The following is a 13,094-nucleotide window of genomic DNA, read 5'->3' on the forward strand; positions in this document are numbered from 1 at the left end:
TAGAGACAGGCAGGATGTTTCAAATAATGCTAAAAGTGGGAGAGGTATGAAGACAGACAGAAATAGATGACAAAAATGAAGACACAAGAAAGAGAGAGGAACAGAGCCTGTGTAACAGCTGACAACAATCAAAGTTTGCAAAGTTTTACCAAGAAATGGATTCCAAAAACACGAGTGCAGGGACAGGAATGTTTTTAAGCTGGAACTTAGCATGCTTTGTGTTTTGCTCTATAGCCTGTGGGAGGCTGGTTGTTTCAGTGTAAAACACTCTGAGACACCAACGTAGGATTCTGAGAAACTGCAGACACCTAAAGGGAACACCCTCTGTGTTTAAGATGAAGGCCGGTGTGTAGCGTCATCCCACATTTCAGCCTCTCATTCTGACAAACCTTCCCTCTCTCCCTGTTACTCCTTTTTCAGATGCAAGTGCCTGTGACAAGTGCCCTGAGGATTACTGGTCCAATGAGAACCACACATCCTGCATCCCCAAGCAGATAGAGTTTCTGTCCTGGACTGAGCCCTTTGGGATCGCTCTGACTCTCTTTGCTGTGCTGGGAATTTTCCTGACTTCTTTTGTCCTGGGAGTCTTCACCAAATTTCGTAATACACCCATCGTCAAGGCCACAAACCGGGAGCTGTCCTACCTCCTCCTCTTCTCCTTGCTTTGCTGCTTCTCCAGCTCGTTGTTCTTCATTGGCGAACCCCAGAACTGGACTTGCCGTCTGCGTCAGCCAGCTTTTGGAATCAGCTTTGTCCTCTGCATCTCCTGCATCCTGGTGAAAACCAATCGTGTCCTGCTCGTCTTTGAAGCAAAGATCCCCACGAGCCTCCACCGAAAGTGGTGGGGCCTCAACCTTCAGTTCCTCCTGGTCTTCTTGTGCACATTCGTGCAGATTGTCATCTGTGTGATTTGGCTCTACACAGCCCCGCCATCTAGTTACCGAAACCATGAACTGGAGGATGAGATTATCTTCATCACCTGCCATGAAGGCTCCCTGATGGCCCTTGGCTTCCTCATTGGCTACACCTGCCTCCTGGCAGCCATCTGCTTCTTCTTCGCCTTCAAGTCTCGAAAGCTGCCTGAGAATTTTAACGAGGCCAAGTTCATCACCTTCAGCATGCTGATATTCTTCATTGTGTGGATCTCCTTCATCCCTGCTTACGCCAGCACATATGGCAAGTTTGTCTCTGCCGTGGAGGTGATTGCAATACTGGCTGCCAGCTTTGGGCTTCTGGCCTGCATCTTCTTCAACAAAGTCTACATCATCCTCTTCAAGCCCTCCCGCAACACAATCGAGGAGGTCCGCTGCAGCACAGCTGCCCATGCTTTCAAGGTGGCTGCCAGGGCCACACTGAGACGGAGCAATGTGTCGCGCAAGCGCTCCAACAGCCTGGGGGGTTCCACCGGCTCCACCCCTTCCTCCTCCATCAGCAGTAAGAGCAACCACGAGGACCCTTTTCCTCTGCCCGCTTCCGCTGAGCGGCAGCGCCAGCAGCAGCGTGGGTGCAAGCAAAAGGTCAGCTTCGGGAGCGGCACGGTCACCCTGTCGCTGAGCTTCGAGGAGCCGCAGAAGAATGCCATGGCCAACAGGAACACCAAGCACAGGAACTCCCTGGAGGCCCAGAACAGTGACGACAGCCTGATGCGACACCGGGCCCTGCTTCCCCTGCAGAACAGCGAGCCCCTCGGCACCGAGCCCAGCTTCCAGGCAGCTTCAAGCCCAGAGACCAGCTCGCAGGAGTCGGTGGTGGGTGACACCAAAGAAGAGGTACCAAGCCCTGAGGTGGAGCCTTCCCTGCCATCGGCTAACTCCCGAAATTTTATAGGCGCTGGAGGTGGCTCCGTCACAGAGAACACAGTACATTCCTAACAAAAGAAGATTGTGAGAAGCACACCAGCCCCCAAGAGGAACTTGCTCACCTCTTGCATCTGAACGGGAAAGACAACAAAGACACACTCCTGTGACACAGCCCCACCACACCTAACTTAGCACTGGCAGGGTAACACACGTGCTCCAGAGGAAGGACTGTGTCTGGGGAGCCTTGGACTGAATTTGCGTTTGCTTTACTGCAACCAGGACATCTCAGAAGGGCAAGTGAAGATCGTCTCTGGTGGGGCTTAGGCAGAAGTCTGCATGCTGCCTTGCCTCCGTAAGCTTTTCCTGCCAGACTGCAACTCAGCTGACTATGGGAGGCACTAGGCAATTCCGCTATACTCTGCTTTTACATTTATGTATAATATTCCTCTTTCCCAGTATGTATAATATTCCCTCTTTATCCAGTATATGTGATCTGTAACCATGTGCGTCAGGACTCTCAGCTCTACAAAAGCAAGGTACACGGTTTCACTTGGGAAAGCATGGTCACGGGGAAAATAAAAAAGCCCCCAACATCTGCATGCTGTGTACAGCCAAGGGTGTGAACATGTAAAGTATTTAATGCGACGGAGCGCCCTGCTATTTATATTTAGTAATGTCCCAGTCCTCTCCTTTCTGGCCAGCGGGAAATATTGGACAATACTTTTCACAGACTCCATTGCACTAGACCAAGCTACTAGGTTCCTACTGGTTTCCTCCAGCTGAGGTAGCTTTACCTCCAGCCTGCCTGCTTTGGTGGAGGGGGAGAACAGCTTGTAAATCCCCCTCCCCCGGAGAATGTTGCGAGAGCACAATGAGATGTATCCATGATTGATTATGTTGCTAGTAGTTGTATGCTTAACAAAGTGTTGCTGCTGTAATATTCCACATGGCATACATGGCTAACCCTGTCACACCATAGTCAGTGTTGTGCTTTGCCACATTAATCTGCCTGACACCTACACGGAGCATTGCGCTAGTCCTGACGATACTGGTGGGCCGGACACAAAGCAAATGAAACAAGGTGAAATGGAGCAGTTAGGGATGGAGAAATAGCCCCAGATGTGGTAATACGATTGCAGGAGCGGGTGAATATGTGAAGTGTGTGTGCTGGTAGGTGACCGGATGAAGAAGACATACAGGCCTGGGCTCTGAGGCACACACAAAGGCAAATGCACACATTGAATACGTTTGGGCTCTTACAGGCCACCTAGTAGGTTATTTCCCTCCTGGCCCATCTTGAAGAAGGGGCACCTGGCACAAGAAGGGTGGACTGTACTTAAAGAAAAGCAGTAAGGACTTCAGAAAAGAGCACAGCAGAGCTTTATTACTCTTGATGCTCGTGCCACTCCCCCAAAAGCAGACATAAGTGCTTCTGGTTTTGCCAGGCATGCCTGGTTCTGCTCCATCCATGCCCAAAAAGTTGAAGTAAGAGAGTCATTAGAAGAGATATTTGTTGCAGCCTGATGCGAGAAAAAGCACCCCTCGACAGCCTGGCAGGACGGGTTAGGGTTGTGCTGCAGAATTGATTTCCCTCTTCCCAGATCCCGTGTGCAAGAACAACCATCTGACGTGAAGATGTCAGTACCCTCCCTCATCAAACATGAAGGTGGTCTGTGGGAAGGTAGATGGGCCTGCAGCCTAGTGTGAGCAGATGAAAGGACTGTGTGAATGCGTTGGGGAAAATACCACAATTATTTTGTTACTGTTTTTGCTTGGTTGTTCTTTTGCCAGGGCAGGCAAATAAAACTTACAGGCGACATTACTGCATAAAAACTTTGTTTTGCCACCTCCACTTGTTGCTGTAAAGGAAGAGTTTTGGCTTAAGAGAGAAATGGAAGTCCAGAACCCCAAAAAGCACACTATTCAGACGAGTAATTTTAACCCTTTTGTTGATCTGTTACAGCCTCAGAGTGGGCTCAAATTTTAATTATACAATGTAAGAACAAATCCAACTGTAAAGCCTGCAAATTACAGTATTTGATGAAAGCTATGGCACAGCTGGTTAAAAGAAAAAAAGTCTGAAAGCACAAATCCTTGTGGCCACAATTCTGGAAACCACCTTCTACCCCTGGGGCCAGTGAGAGTTGCTCATTGCTTCTCAAAACCCGGGTTCCTTCCCCAGGCTGCTGACTGGGGGGCCTCTAGGCTTGTTTTAGGGTATGGAATCGAGACCGGAGTCTTGTCTAAATGCATGAACAGAGATGGGCACTAGATGGCAGAAAGGGCTAAAAAAAAAGTACTTTTTTACGGCCCCACACTTCCAAAAATTTCAGTAGCCAAATAGTTTTAGTGCTACCGAATCGTTCCTATGGGCCAAACCCAGTACAGTAGCCCCTGAAGTGAAGCTGACAGCATTGAAAGCGTGGAAGAGCTTAATGAATGAAATGAAAATGACACAAGACACAAACGGGTGACTCTGCACAAACACAACGTAAGACAGAGAAAATCACCATCAGCTGCCTTGTCTGGAGAACAATGTTCACTGGCTATGCACACAGTATATGATGTTGACACTTGGGTGGTTTTCATTCTTAAGGTGTTTTTTTGTTCTTTACATCTGCTTAAAAGGAATTTGTACCATGGCACACAATGAGGCTCCAACAGCTGCCATAATTTAATAATAGCAGCAGATCAGCCGTGCTCAGTTCGCTGGGGAGCCCCCAGCCACCCTCACTGCACAGTACCTGGAGCTCTAAGCCTCTGGCTCCACAGCTGGGTGAGAGCCGCTGCTGTACCCATTGCAGTTACACACACGCTAGGTGCAAGGGCAGGTCTGTTTAAAAGACCCCCTTCGTGAAGGTGACTGGCAACCAAACCCTTTGTCCTGTGCATGGAGGAGAGTTTGTGTTCCCATCCTGCCACGTCTGGGAGGAGCGGTTTGCTCAGACACCTGTCCCAAGGCATGTCTGTGTCACATGAGGCAATGCTGATGAAGACAAGCTGGGTCACATCCTTCTCTTGAAAGCTCAAGCCTGAGAACCTCCACTGGCATGTCCCACCACAAGTTGCCCACAAGAACAGCTGCCCCATCCCACCCCCCACGGCTCAAAAACCTACTGGAAGCGTGTGCCAGTGTGGTGTTTCCCGAACCGCCTGGCTGCAAAGCAGCAACAAAGTGCATCAGCTCTGCGGTGGGATTTCGTCAAACTTGGCTGATGGCGGGGAGCCGAGCGCAGAGCCTGATCCGTACCCCCGCTCCATCGCGAGCCCGGCAGAGCTCGCAGCCCGCAGCCCCGGCGGGGCGGGGAGGCTGCCAGGGCGGAGACCCCCGTTCCGCGCCCTGCTGCGCGCCCTGCCCGGCCCCGGGGCGCGGCACCTGCTGCTCCTACGCGGAGGGCTGCTTACCGGGGGCTGCCGGGGGGCAGGTGGGCTTGGTGGGGTTTCTCCAGGGAACCTGGATGTTCAGACTGGGGGGAGGTTTAGCTAAAGACCTGCACGTTCAGGCTAAGTCCCGCCAGGGGTTATGGGCGTCTGGGTAAGGCCCGCGGGCCGCGGGCAGCAGAACCAGCTGGCACAGGGACGGGTGAGGGCAGCGAGCAGGGGCCCCGGAGCTGGAGGCCTCCGCTGCCGGGGCCAACGCGCGGCGCGGGTGACGCTGCTGGAAACCGTGACACGGGACAAGACAAAAGCTGCCGCCCGGGACAGGCCTGGCCTCAGCCGCGCCCGTCACAGCGGTGCCGCAGGCAGCACCCCGCAGGCGGCTTGTACTCGCTTTTACCTTTTATTGTTATTGATAATCGGGCACGGGAAGCCTCCCGCCGAGCCCGGAGGGAGCCGGTCCCACGGGCCCTGCCGCAGCCCGCCCGGCCCGGCCCGGCCCGGCCCGGCCCCGCCCCGCCCCGCCCCGCCCCGCCCCGGGAAGGCCGGGAGCGGCGGGGAGCAGCGGCCGCCATGCTGTGCGGGGGCGCCTCCGCGGCCCGGCCCGCCACTCAGGAGACGCAGCAGATGGCGGATGAGGTGAGGGAGCCGCGCCGGGGCGAGCCCGCGGGCAGGGCCTGGCGGGCGGCGGGGCTTCTCCCGGCGCCTCGGGGCGGGCCTCTGCAGGCCGCCGGCTGGGGCGCGCCGCTGGGCCCCGGGCCCCGTCCCCCGCGCAGGGGCAGGGTCGGGGCGGCCCGGCCGGGCCCGTTGGGCCGTGGCGCTGCGGGGCCGCCGCGCCTCCCCTCAGGTGAAGGCGGGAAGAGGCGGGCGGCTGTGAGGAGCCAGCGGCCCTGCCCGGGCCCTCTGCCCGTGCGGGGCCGGGCAGCGCAGGCTCAGCGTTTTAAGGGGGCGTTTTCCAGGGATTTGGAGAGGATTTCGGCAGTGGGGGGGTAGCGGGCTTCCCGCTCCTGCAGGAACCTGGAGAGCCACCGAGCCCCCCAGCTCGATAAGGTCCCTCTCCCTCGGCTGGAGGAAAGGGCTCAAATGGTTTTTGCAAAGTCTGAACCTCGTGGTCATGGGCTTGTGGGGTTTTTGTGGGCGGAATCAGCAAGAAAACATCTGCGCTGGCCCTGCTGGGGTTCCCCAGCGCAGAAGCCGCTGCCGGCTCCAAGTCCTGGCAGTGCCCACCGTAACTTCTGTTGCTGTCCGTGTTAGCGGAGCGCACGCTTCTGCTCTGAGGCTGTGAGTGTCCAGCGGCACTTCTTTCAAAACACATGCTCTCGTTTCAGTCACGAGAACCCGGGTTCCTCCGCCGTTTGGCCGCACCAGCTGGGGCGCAGCAGGGCAGCCAGGGGGTGAAGGGAGCGCCGGCCCCTTCGCTCTGTGCGTGGTTTGGGTTTGCTCCCCGGGCTGCAGCAGCCTCTGCACAGGCACCGAGCACCCAGAGGCACAGCAGTCACTGAAACTAACGTTTAGCTTGTAGAATCTGATGATTCCATGGTGTGGTTTTTTTTTAAAAAAAGAGATGTGCACCTCCTAAGCACTGACCTGAGGTTGCAGTAATGACTGTGTTACTGAGAGTTGCTGAGAGCCACAGTTACTGTTTTGACCTGAAAAGGCCTACATGTCACGTTAAAGGTAAGGCAAACATGCAATTAATGTCACACATGGACTGAAAACTAGGTTTGAAATCCTGACTTTCTATTCTGTAGCAGACTGCAGTGCTTTGGTAATCTAAAAATAAGATGAAGGGTATAAAAATGAAACCCAGTTGGATTCAGAAGTGAACAGAATTAATCGTTTTCATTTAAATCATATAAATACTTCAGAGTTTGTCCATCTTGTTTTGACTGCCAGTTTAAATGACTTTATTTAATGAAATACCCATGGGAAGACCCCAGACTGAAATTCAACCATGCAGTCATATCCTTGCATGGATACAGACTGTGAAGGAGACATTTGTTTTGTTAAATCAAGATGGACTTCTCCAATGGTTTTGTTTGCTTAAAATCAAATCTTTCTGTAGATTGTTAGAGCCTGCCTGTTTGCCATAAATACATTTCCTGTTCCTGCTTTTCCAGTTCTGGCCTCCGTTGTATCGTTTCGTAAGAATCCTGGTGATGGCCGAACACAGTTCAGGTTCATGGCCCAGGCAAACACTGCTACTTGCCCAGAGCAGGTACGGCGTGAGACAGAGCAGGACAGCTTTCTTCCAACCATGTTTGGCTTAGGAGTCCCACAGGAGCTGCCTCTCCGTGGCAAGGATTTCCACCCAGGCCTGTTTAGCTTCTACGCTGGCAGCTGTGGCAGAGATTAGTCAGGGTGATTTTGAGCCATTGATTTTTAGTAACTGCTTTGGGAGTAAGCGACCAGACCATGCAAAGACACTTCAGGGCGTAATTATTTTCAGCCTTGTGATTGAATCGCAGAGGGGGTGGGAAGGGACTGCACCTCCTGCCCCAGCACAGGGTCAGCAGCACCAGGCAGCTCGGGGCTTTGCCCAGTCAGGTCTTGCAAACCTCTGAGGGTGGAAACCACCACGCTCTGGGCAATCTGCTGTACCGCAGGAGCGTCAGGAGAAAAGTTTTTCCTTACGTCCCATCTGAACCTCCGATCTCATTTATGACCACTGTGTCTCATTCTTCTGCCATCGTCCCTCAGTGAAGAGCCTGACTTCTTGTAGGTACGGTAAAGCTTTCCTCAAAGTCACCTTTTCCCCAGGCTGAGCAAGCTCATTTTCATCCTTTTCTCATGGCATCAGCGCTCCAGCTATTTAACCTCATGGTGGCCTTCTGCTGAGCTCGCTGCAGTTTTTTGACATACTGGGGGCCCAAAACTGGACACACTATTCCAAATGTTCTCCAACTGAAGTGCCAAGTAAAGGGCAGCGATCGCACGCCTCTCTCTTCTGGCTAGGCTCCTGCTGCTGCAGCCCAGTATGCCGCTACCTTTGTTACCACCAGAGCCCAGTGCTGGCTGGTGTGAGGCGCACTGTCTGCCAGAACCCCCAGTCTAGGCAGGTGATGAGCTGGCGGGTGGGCTGGTACCGGGTCTGTCAGAGGGTATTGTGCTCTGGCTCTCCCTCTCCCTGCTGAATCAGGACGCTCATTTGTCACATGCTGTGGTGAGTCACTGACAGGGTAACACCCTGACAAGCTCAGTGTCGTGCAGCTCTGAGGTGTCTGCAGTCACGGAGCCCCCTGTTCAGCTTGCTGGTGGAAATGTAAAATGTGCTGAGCCGGGGCGATTTTGAGACCCAAGAAACCAACCTTGCACAGCACCTAGGATTGCTGAAGGAGCATGGGACAGGACAGAATCAGTGGGATACTTATGTTGGCCCCCTCCCCTGCTTCTTAAAATTTGTAATAGTAGCTCTAGTGATGGAAACTGAAACCGCTTGCTCCATCCTCTGATTCGGGGTAAGGGGAGGAGGGAGGACCGAGTGAGTCACTGCACCTTCTGGGGCTGTGCCCTTGCATCTTAGAATACAAAGTTGCTGGGTGCGCTTTGATCTCCATCTGACAAAACCCGTATGTATAAAAGCATCCAAACATCATTATCTTACTTCTGATGTACTGTTCATAGCCTGGAGGAAGCACAGAGGTGTGACCTCTGAGAGAAGAGGTACAGTACAGGCACGGCTCCCAGGGACAGGATGGTCACTGATCAGCTGTCTTGGAAAGGCACCAGTTTGTTCCTCTGCCTTCTCAGTGTTGGAGAGGTGGGAGAACAGTTCCCTGTTGCAGAAATTGTTTCTGTCCTGAGCAGTGGCAAACTGGCACTTGTTTTCCCTCAAGGAAGCAGGTAGGATTCAGGCAGGAGAGCAAATATATTTATTCCCCTTGAATTTAGAAGAAGGGGAAGTATAAAACGTAGCTGGAAAGAGGAAATCTACTTGCTACTGGTACTGTTGCACTGGGGGTGGAGGGAGGGCTACACAATGATGCAGTGCAGGAGCTGAGGCCAGGGTAGAACTGCAATTGCAGCAAGGACTTCAAGACTAATTTGTCTTGTCTTGTCAACAGTCCGAGATCGTCTGCTTTCCTGACCAAGAATTTTACTGTGTAGCCATGATGTTCTAGAGAGCCAAGTGTGGGAGGGAAGAGCTGCAGCTCATATGAGTTCATGCGTCCCTATGGGGTAACGGAGAAGTTATCCTGACTTCTTCACCGCTGGTTTTACACTCTTGGAAAGTGGGATGATTTATGGCTTTATGGTTTAGTTATTTCTTGGAAAATATTTGCAGTTTAAAAACACTGTAGATTCCAGCAGACGCACTGCCAGGACTGTCAAACGAATGTTGTGCAACCTTAGGCTTGGGTGGTTTTGCTTTCAAAGCTTTATTTGTGGATGTCTGTCTGTTCTGTGATGCTGGGTCTGTAATAACTCACTCTGAATTTGAAATGGGAGCTAATGCTGAAGACAGCCCTTTTTCTTGTTGCAAGAATGATGTATATTAAAAAATTTCTCTTGAAAAGATCTGTAGCCTTGTGCATGTAGATACTGAACCACTTTACATCTGTTAGATATACAGGACAGAAAGGGAAGCTGAGACATCCACGAAGGAAATTGCCTGTCCAAATAAATTTTCTAGAATAGCCTCTTCTTGGAGGCTTGGGACTTGGTGTCAGTCTGTGGTGACAACCACACGGCAGTCTTGGCTTTGCTGCCTGTCTAGGTTTCTGGTCCTGCTTTAACACAAAACTTACCATTGTTCATTTTTGATCTCTTAATAACTTGGAAAAGCAGGAACTCTGGGAATTCAGCAGCAGTGACCTGCGGGGTGCTGAGGCGCGCTGATAGTGTAGGCCTTAAGTCCTAAATACTTGAATCTTGCATCAGTCTTAACTAACCTATTGTTTCCTTAAGGTGAAACCTCAGCTAGAAGAAAAAGAAGGGAAAACCTTTGATGTCTTCACTGCAGTGGAGTTTAAAACTCAGGTGGTTGCCGGAACAAACTACTTCATCAAGGTAGAGGACACTACTTTTTTTAATTAACATGTATAATATTTGGAATGGTGGGGTTTTTTCTAGACAGGAATGCTTATGATTTAGCCTTAATAGGAAAAAAATCTGTACATTAAAACAAAATAAAAATCCATTCTCCCACCTCCCAGCCAATCTCCCTGCTTGTATTAAATGGGAGATAAGAGTCCTTCTCTTATTCGCATAATGATTTTTACTTTTCGGTTATTTTGTGAAACTTGGTTTGGGAGATAATTAGACATTTGTGGTTTGGAGCACTAACACTGCATGAAGTGAAGTCCAGATGTGAGAGGATACAGTATCGAACCTGCTCTGACTCTGCCTGTAGTGATACCACACACAAAAACAAGCAACTGCAATCGAAGCATTTAAGTGCATGTTGTGCCAGGTAAGATCAAAGCATTTTGCACATACATAATACATTACTCACTCCTCTGCTGCTCCTGTCGGATTCCCTGCCTGTACGTTCCCAATCACAGGCATAGGGAGGATTAACAAGCGTAGAAGGATTAGGTGGTATTTCCACAAAGTCATGACTCCCAGTCTGGTTTAAAACAAGACCGTGCCTTCTGATGTGCTGCTTTTTCTTACAGCCTCTCTGCTTCTCCATCCTCAAATTGGTTTTCATGCTTTGCAGGTCCATGTTGGCAACGATGAGTTCATGCACCTGCGGGTGTTCAGAAGCCTGCCTCATGAGAATAAGCCGCTGAGTCTCCACAGTTACCAGAGCAGCAAGACCAGGCACGATGATCTGGCTTATTTTTAGCAAGCTTATCTTGTGCGTTTTCCTAACGGTTTCTTATGTGCATTTTCTATAGGCAGCAAAATATTGAGTCCTGTGCCAAGAAAGGAGAAAAGCAAGTGTCTTTTTTTCCAGCATTAAGTTTAAAAAAAAAAATCAATTTCTTCTGTGGCTTTCCCTTCCTGTGCAGCATCTAAATTTGAGTTGCGCAGCTCTCCTTTCACCTGCACTAATGCAAACCCAAGCAGCTCTGCTGACTTCGGTGCAACTTAACTGGAATGCTTGGCTGAGTCCTGTTTGTGGGCTTCCTTGGTCTGGAAACTGAAAGGGTAGTGACACTGGCACTTCTGCATTTCCAGCAAGGAGCAAGAGGAAAACCTGAATCTTTGCTGTGCTGTTTTGCAACTGTGACTAGATCTGTAGATTTAAATTGTACTGTGCATTTTATTGGCAAAGACCTAAAGAGAGACTTGAGCTGAAGCAGTTCTGAAAGCAAGAGAAAGAGGATTATAATCTTTTGAAACAAACATTCCCTTGGTAGTCGTGTCTGTCCTCTTGCAGCAGTAGGATATCATGTCCAGTAGAGGCTGTATGAATTTAAAAAAAAACCAAAACCAAACACCACCACCAGCTTGCTTACTTTCTCAGTCCTAAGGAAAAGTCATGGAAAGGAACTTAAGCTGGACATGCATTTCTGCATTTATAACAAATAAATATTTCTCTTGACTTGAGATGGCCTCTTCGACTGGTGTATCACTGTTCTCTTTACTGGTTTTCAGTATTGGTTACTATCTTGCTCAGAGTTCTTTTCCATAAGTGTTCTTCATATGGTACATAACCTTATGTTTATTCTGTGTTTTAATTAGAAATTCTTTAAGCTGGTGAGAGACATGAAAGATACCAAGAAAGTCGTCTACAGGTGTATCAGCAGCAAAAGGAACAATATGAAAAGCGTGGCCCTTCGGTGCCGAGTGGAGCAGAGGACCTGCTGACAAAGGGCACAGAGAAGGCCGAGGCGCTCAATGCTGCCTTTGGCTCAGCCTTTACTGGCAGGACATTCGAGGTCCTTCAGGTGAGCAGGAAGGTCTGGAGAAAGGAAGACTTCTCTTGGCGGAGCTGGATCAGGTTAGGGGAGCGCTTAAACAAACTGGACTTAGTGCCATGGCAGTTGAGGGGGTGCATCCATGGATGCTTTGGGAGCTAACCAGTGTCATTGCCATCTCTACCCTTAGAAAGGTCACAGGCATCAGGGGAGGTTCCTGAGGACTGGAAGAAAGAAAATGTCATTCCTGTGTTCAAGAAGGGCAAGAAGGAGTGCTACAGGCTCGTCAGCATCACCTCAGTCCCTGGAAAGGTGATGGAGCCAGTAATGCTGGAAGCTATAGCCACACATAAAGGACAAAAAAAATGATTGGAAGTGGTCAGCGTGGATTTAAAAAGGGGAAGTCATGCTTAACCAACCTGATAGCCTGCTATGATGAGATAAATGTCTTGGCAGGGGAGAAGGGCTGTGGATATTTCTTACCTTGAGTTTAGTAAGGCGTCTGATACTGTCTTCTGTAACGTCCTCGGAGACAAGCTGATTGATTAAGCATGTGCTAGGTCCGCGGGCTGCACGGTAGCTAACTGCTGTGCTCGGGGAGTCTAGCAGCACGTAGTCTGGTCAGAGGTGGGCCCTAGTGGTACCCCAGGGGTCACTGCTGGGACCAGCGGTGTGCAACAGCTTCACTAAGGACCTGGGTGATGGGACTGAGCACACCCTCAGCGGGTTTGCAGGTGATGCGAAACAGAGGAGTGGCTGATGCACTGGATGGCTGTGCTGCTGTTCCAGGGGAGGTCAGGGGCTGGGGAAGCCAGCAGACACCTCACAGCTGTCAGCCAGGAAGGGAGATGCACAGTCCTGCACCGAAGGAGTAACTGGTACGGGCAGGGGCCTGGGTGGCTGGAAAGCAGCTCTGCAGGAAGGACACGGGAGTCGTCCTGTTGGACACCTTGAGGCAAAGGTGGCCAGTGGTGGCCATGGGCTGCGTTGGGAAGAGTGTTGCCAGCGGCTGGAAAGGCTGTTCCTGCCCTGCTACTCAGCACTGGTGAGGACACCCCTGGAGGGCTGGTCCCCCCTTTCTGGGCTTCCCAGTACAAGGCAGACAGTA

General features: G+C 51.1%; 2 protein-coding genes across 3 annotated transcripts in view; both read left to right on the forward strand.

Moving 5' to 3' along the window:
* CASR (calcium sensing receptor) overlaps nt 1-3,588 on the forward strand; it is a 77,768-nt gene extending 74,180 nt beyond the window's left edge. Inside the window, exon 7 of the mRNA XM_055808805.1 lies at nt 421-3,588. Within this exon, the coding sequence (XP_055664780.1) occupies nt 421-1,871 (1,451 nt within the window). The 3' untranslated portion in view covers nt 1,872-3,588. The remainder of the gene's footprint in view (nt 1-420) is intronic.
* Nucleotides 1-11,675, forward strand: part of LOC101922075 (cystatin-B-like) — an 85,640-nt gene extending 73,965 nt beyond the window's left edge. Inside the window, exons 2-4 of one of the 2 annotated variants that reach the window (XM_055808811.1) lie at nt 5,743-5,816; nt 10,086-10,187; nt 10,840-11,675. In XM_055808811.1, the coding sequence (XP_055664786.1) occupies nt 5,751-5,816; nt 10,086-10,187; nt 10,840-10,968 (297 nt within the window). In that variant the 5' untranslated portion in view covers nt 5,743-5,750 and the 3' untranslated portion in view covers nt 10,969-11,675. Of the gene's footprint in view, nt 1-5,687; nt 5,817-10,085; nt 10,188-10,839 lie in introns of those variants that run through there. The other variant, XM_055808810.1, reaches the window with a different exon arrangement.
* Nucleotides 11,676-13,094: the final 1,419 nt, after the last annotated feature.

Source organism: Falco peregrinus, chromosome 6 (assembly GCF_023634155.1).
Source record: "Falco peregrinus isolate bFalPer1 chromosome 6, bFalPer1.pri, whole genome shotgun sequence".
Lineage (NCBI taxonomy): Eukaryota > Metazoa > Chordata > Aves > Falconiformes > Falconidae > Falco > Falco peregrinus.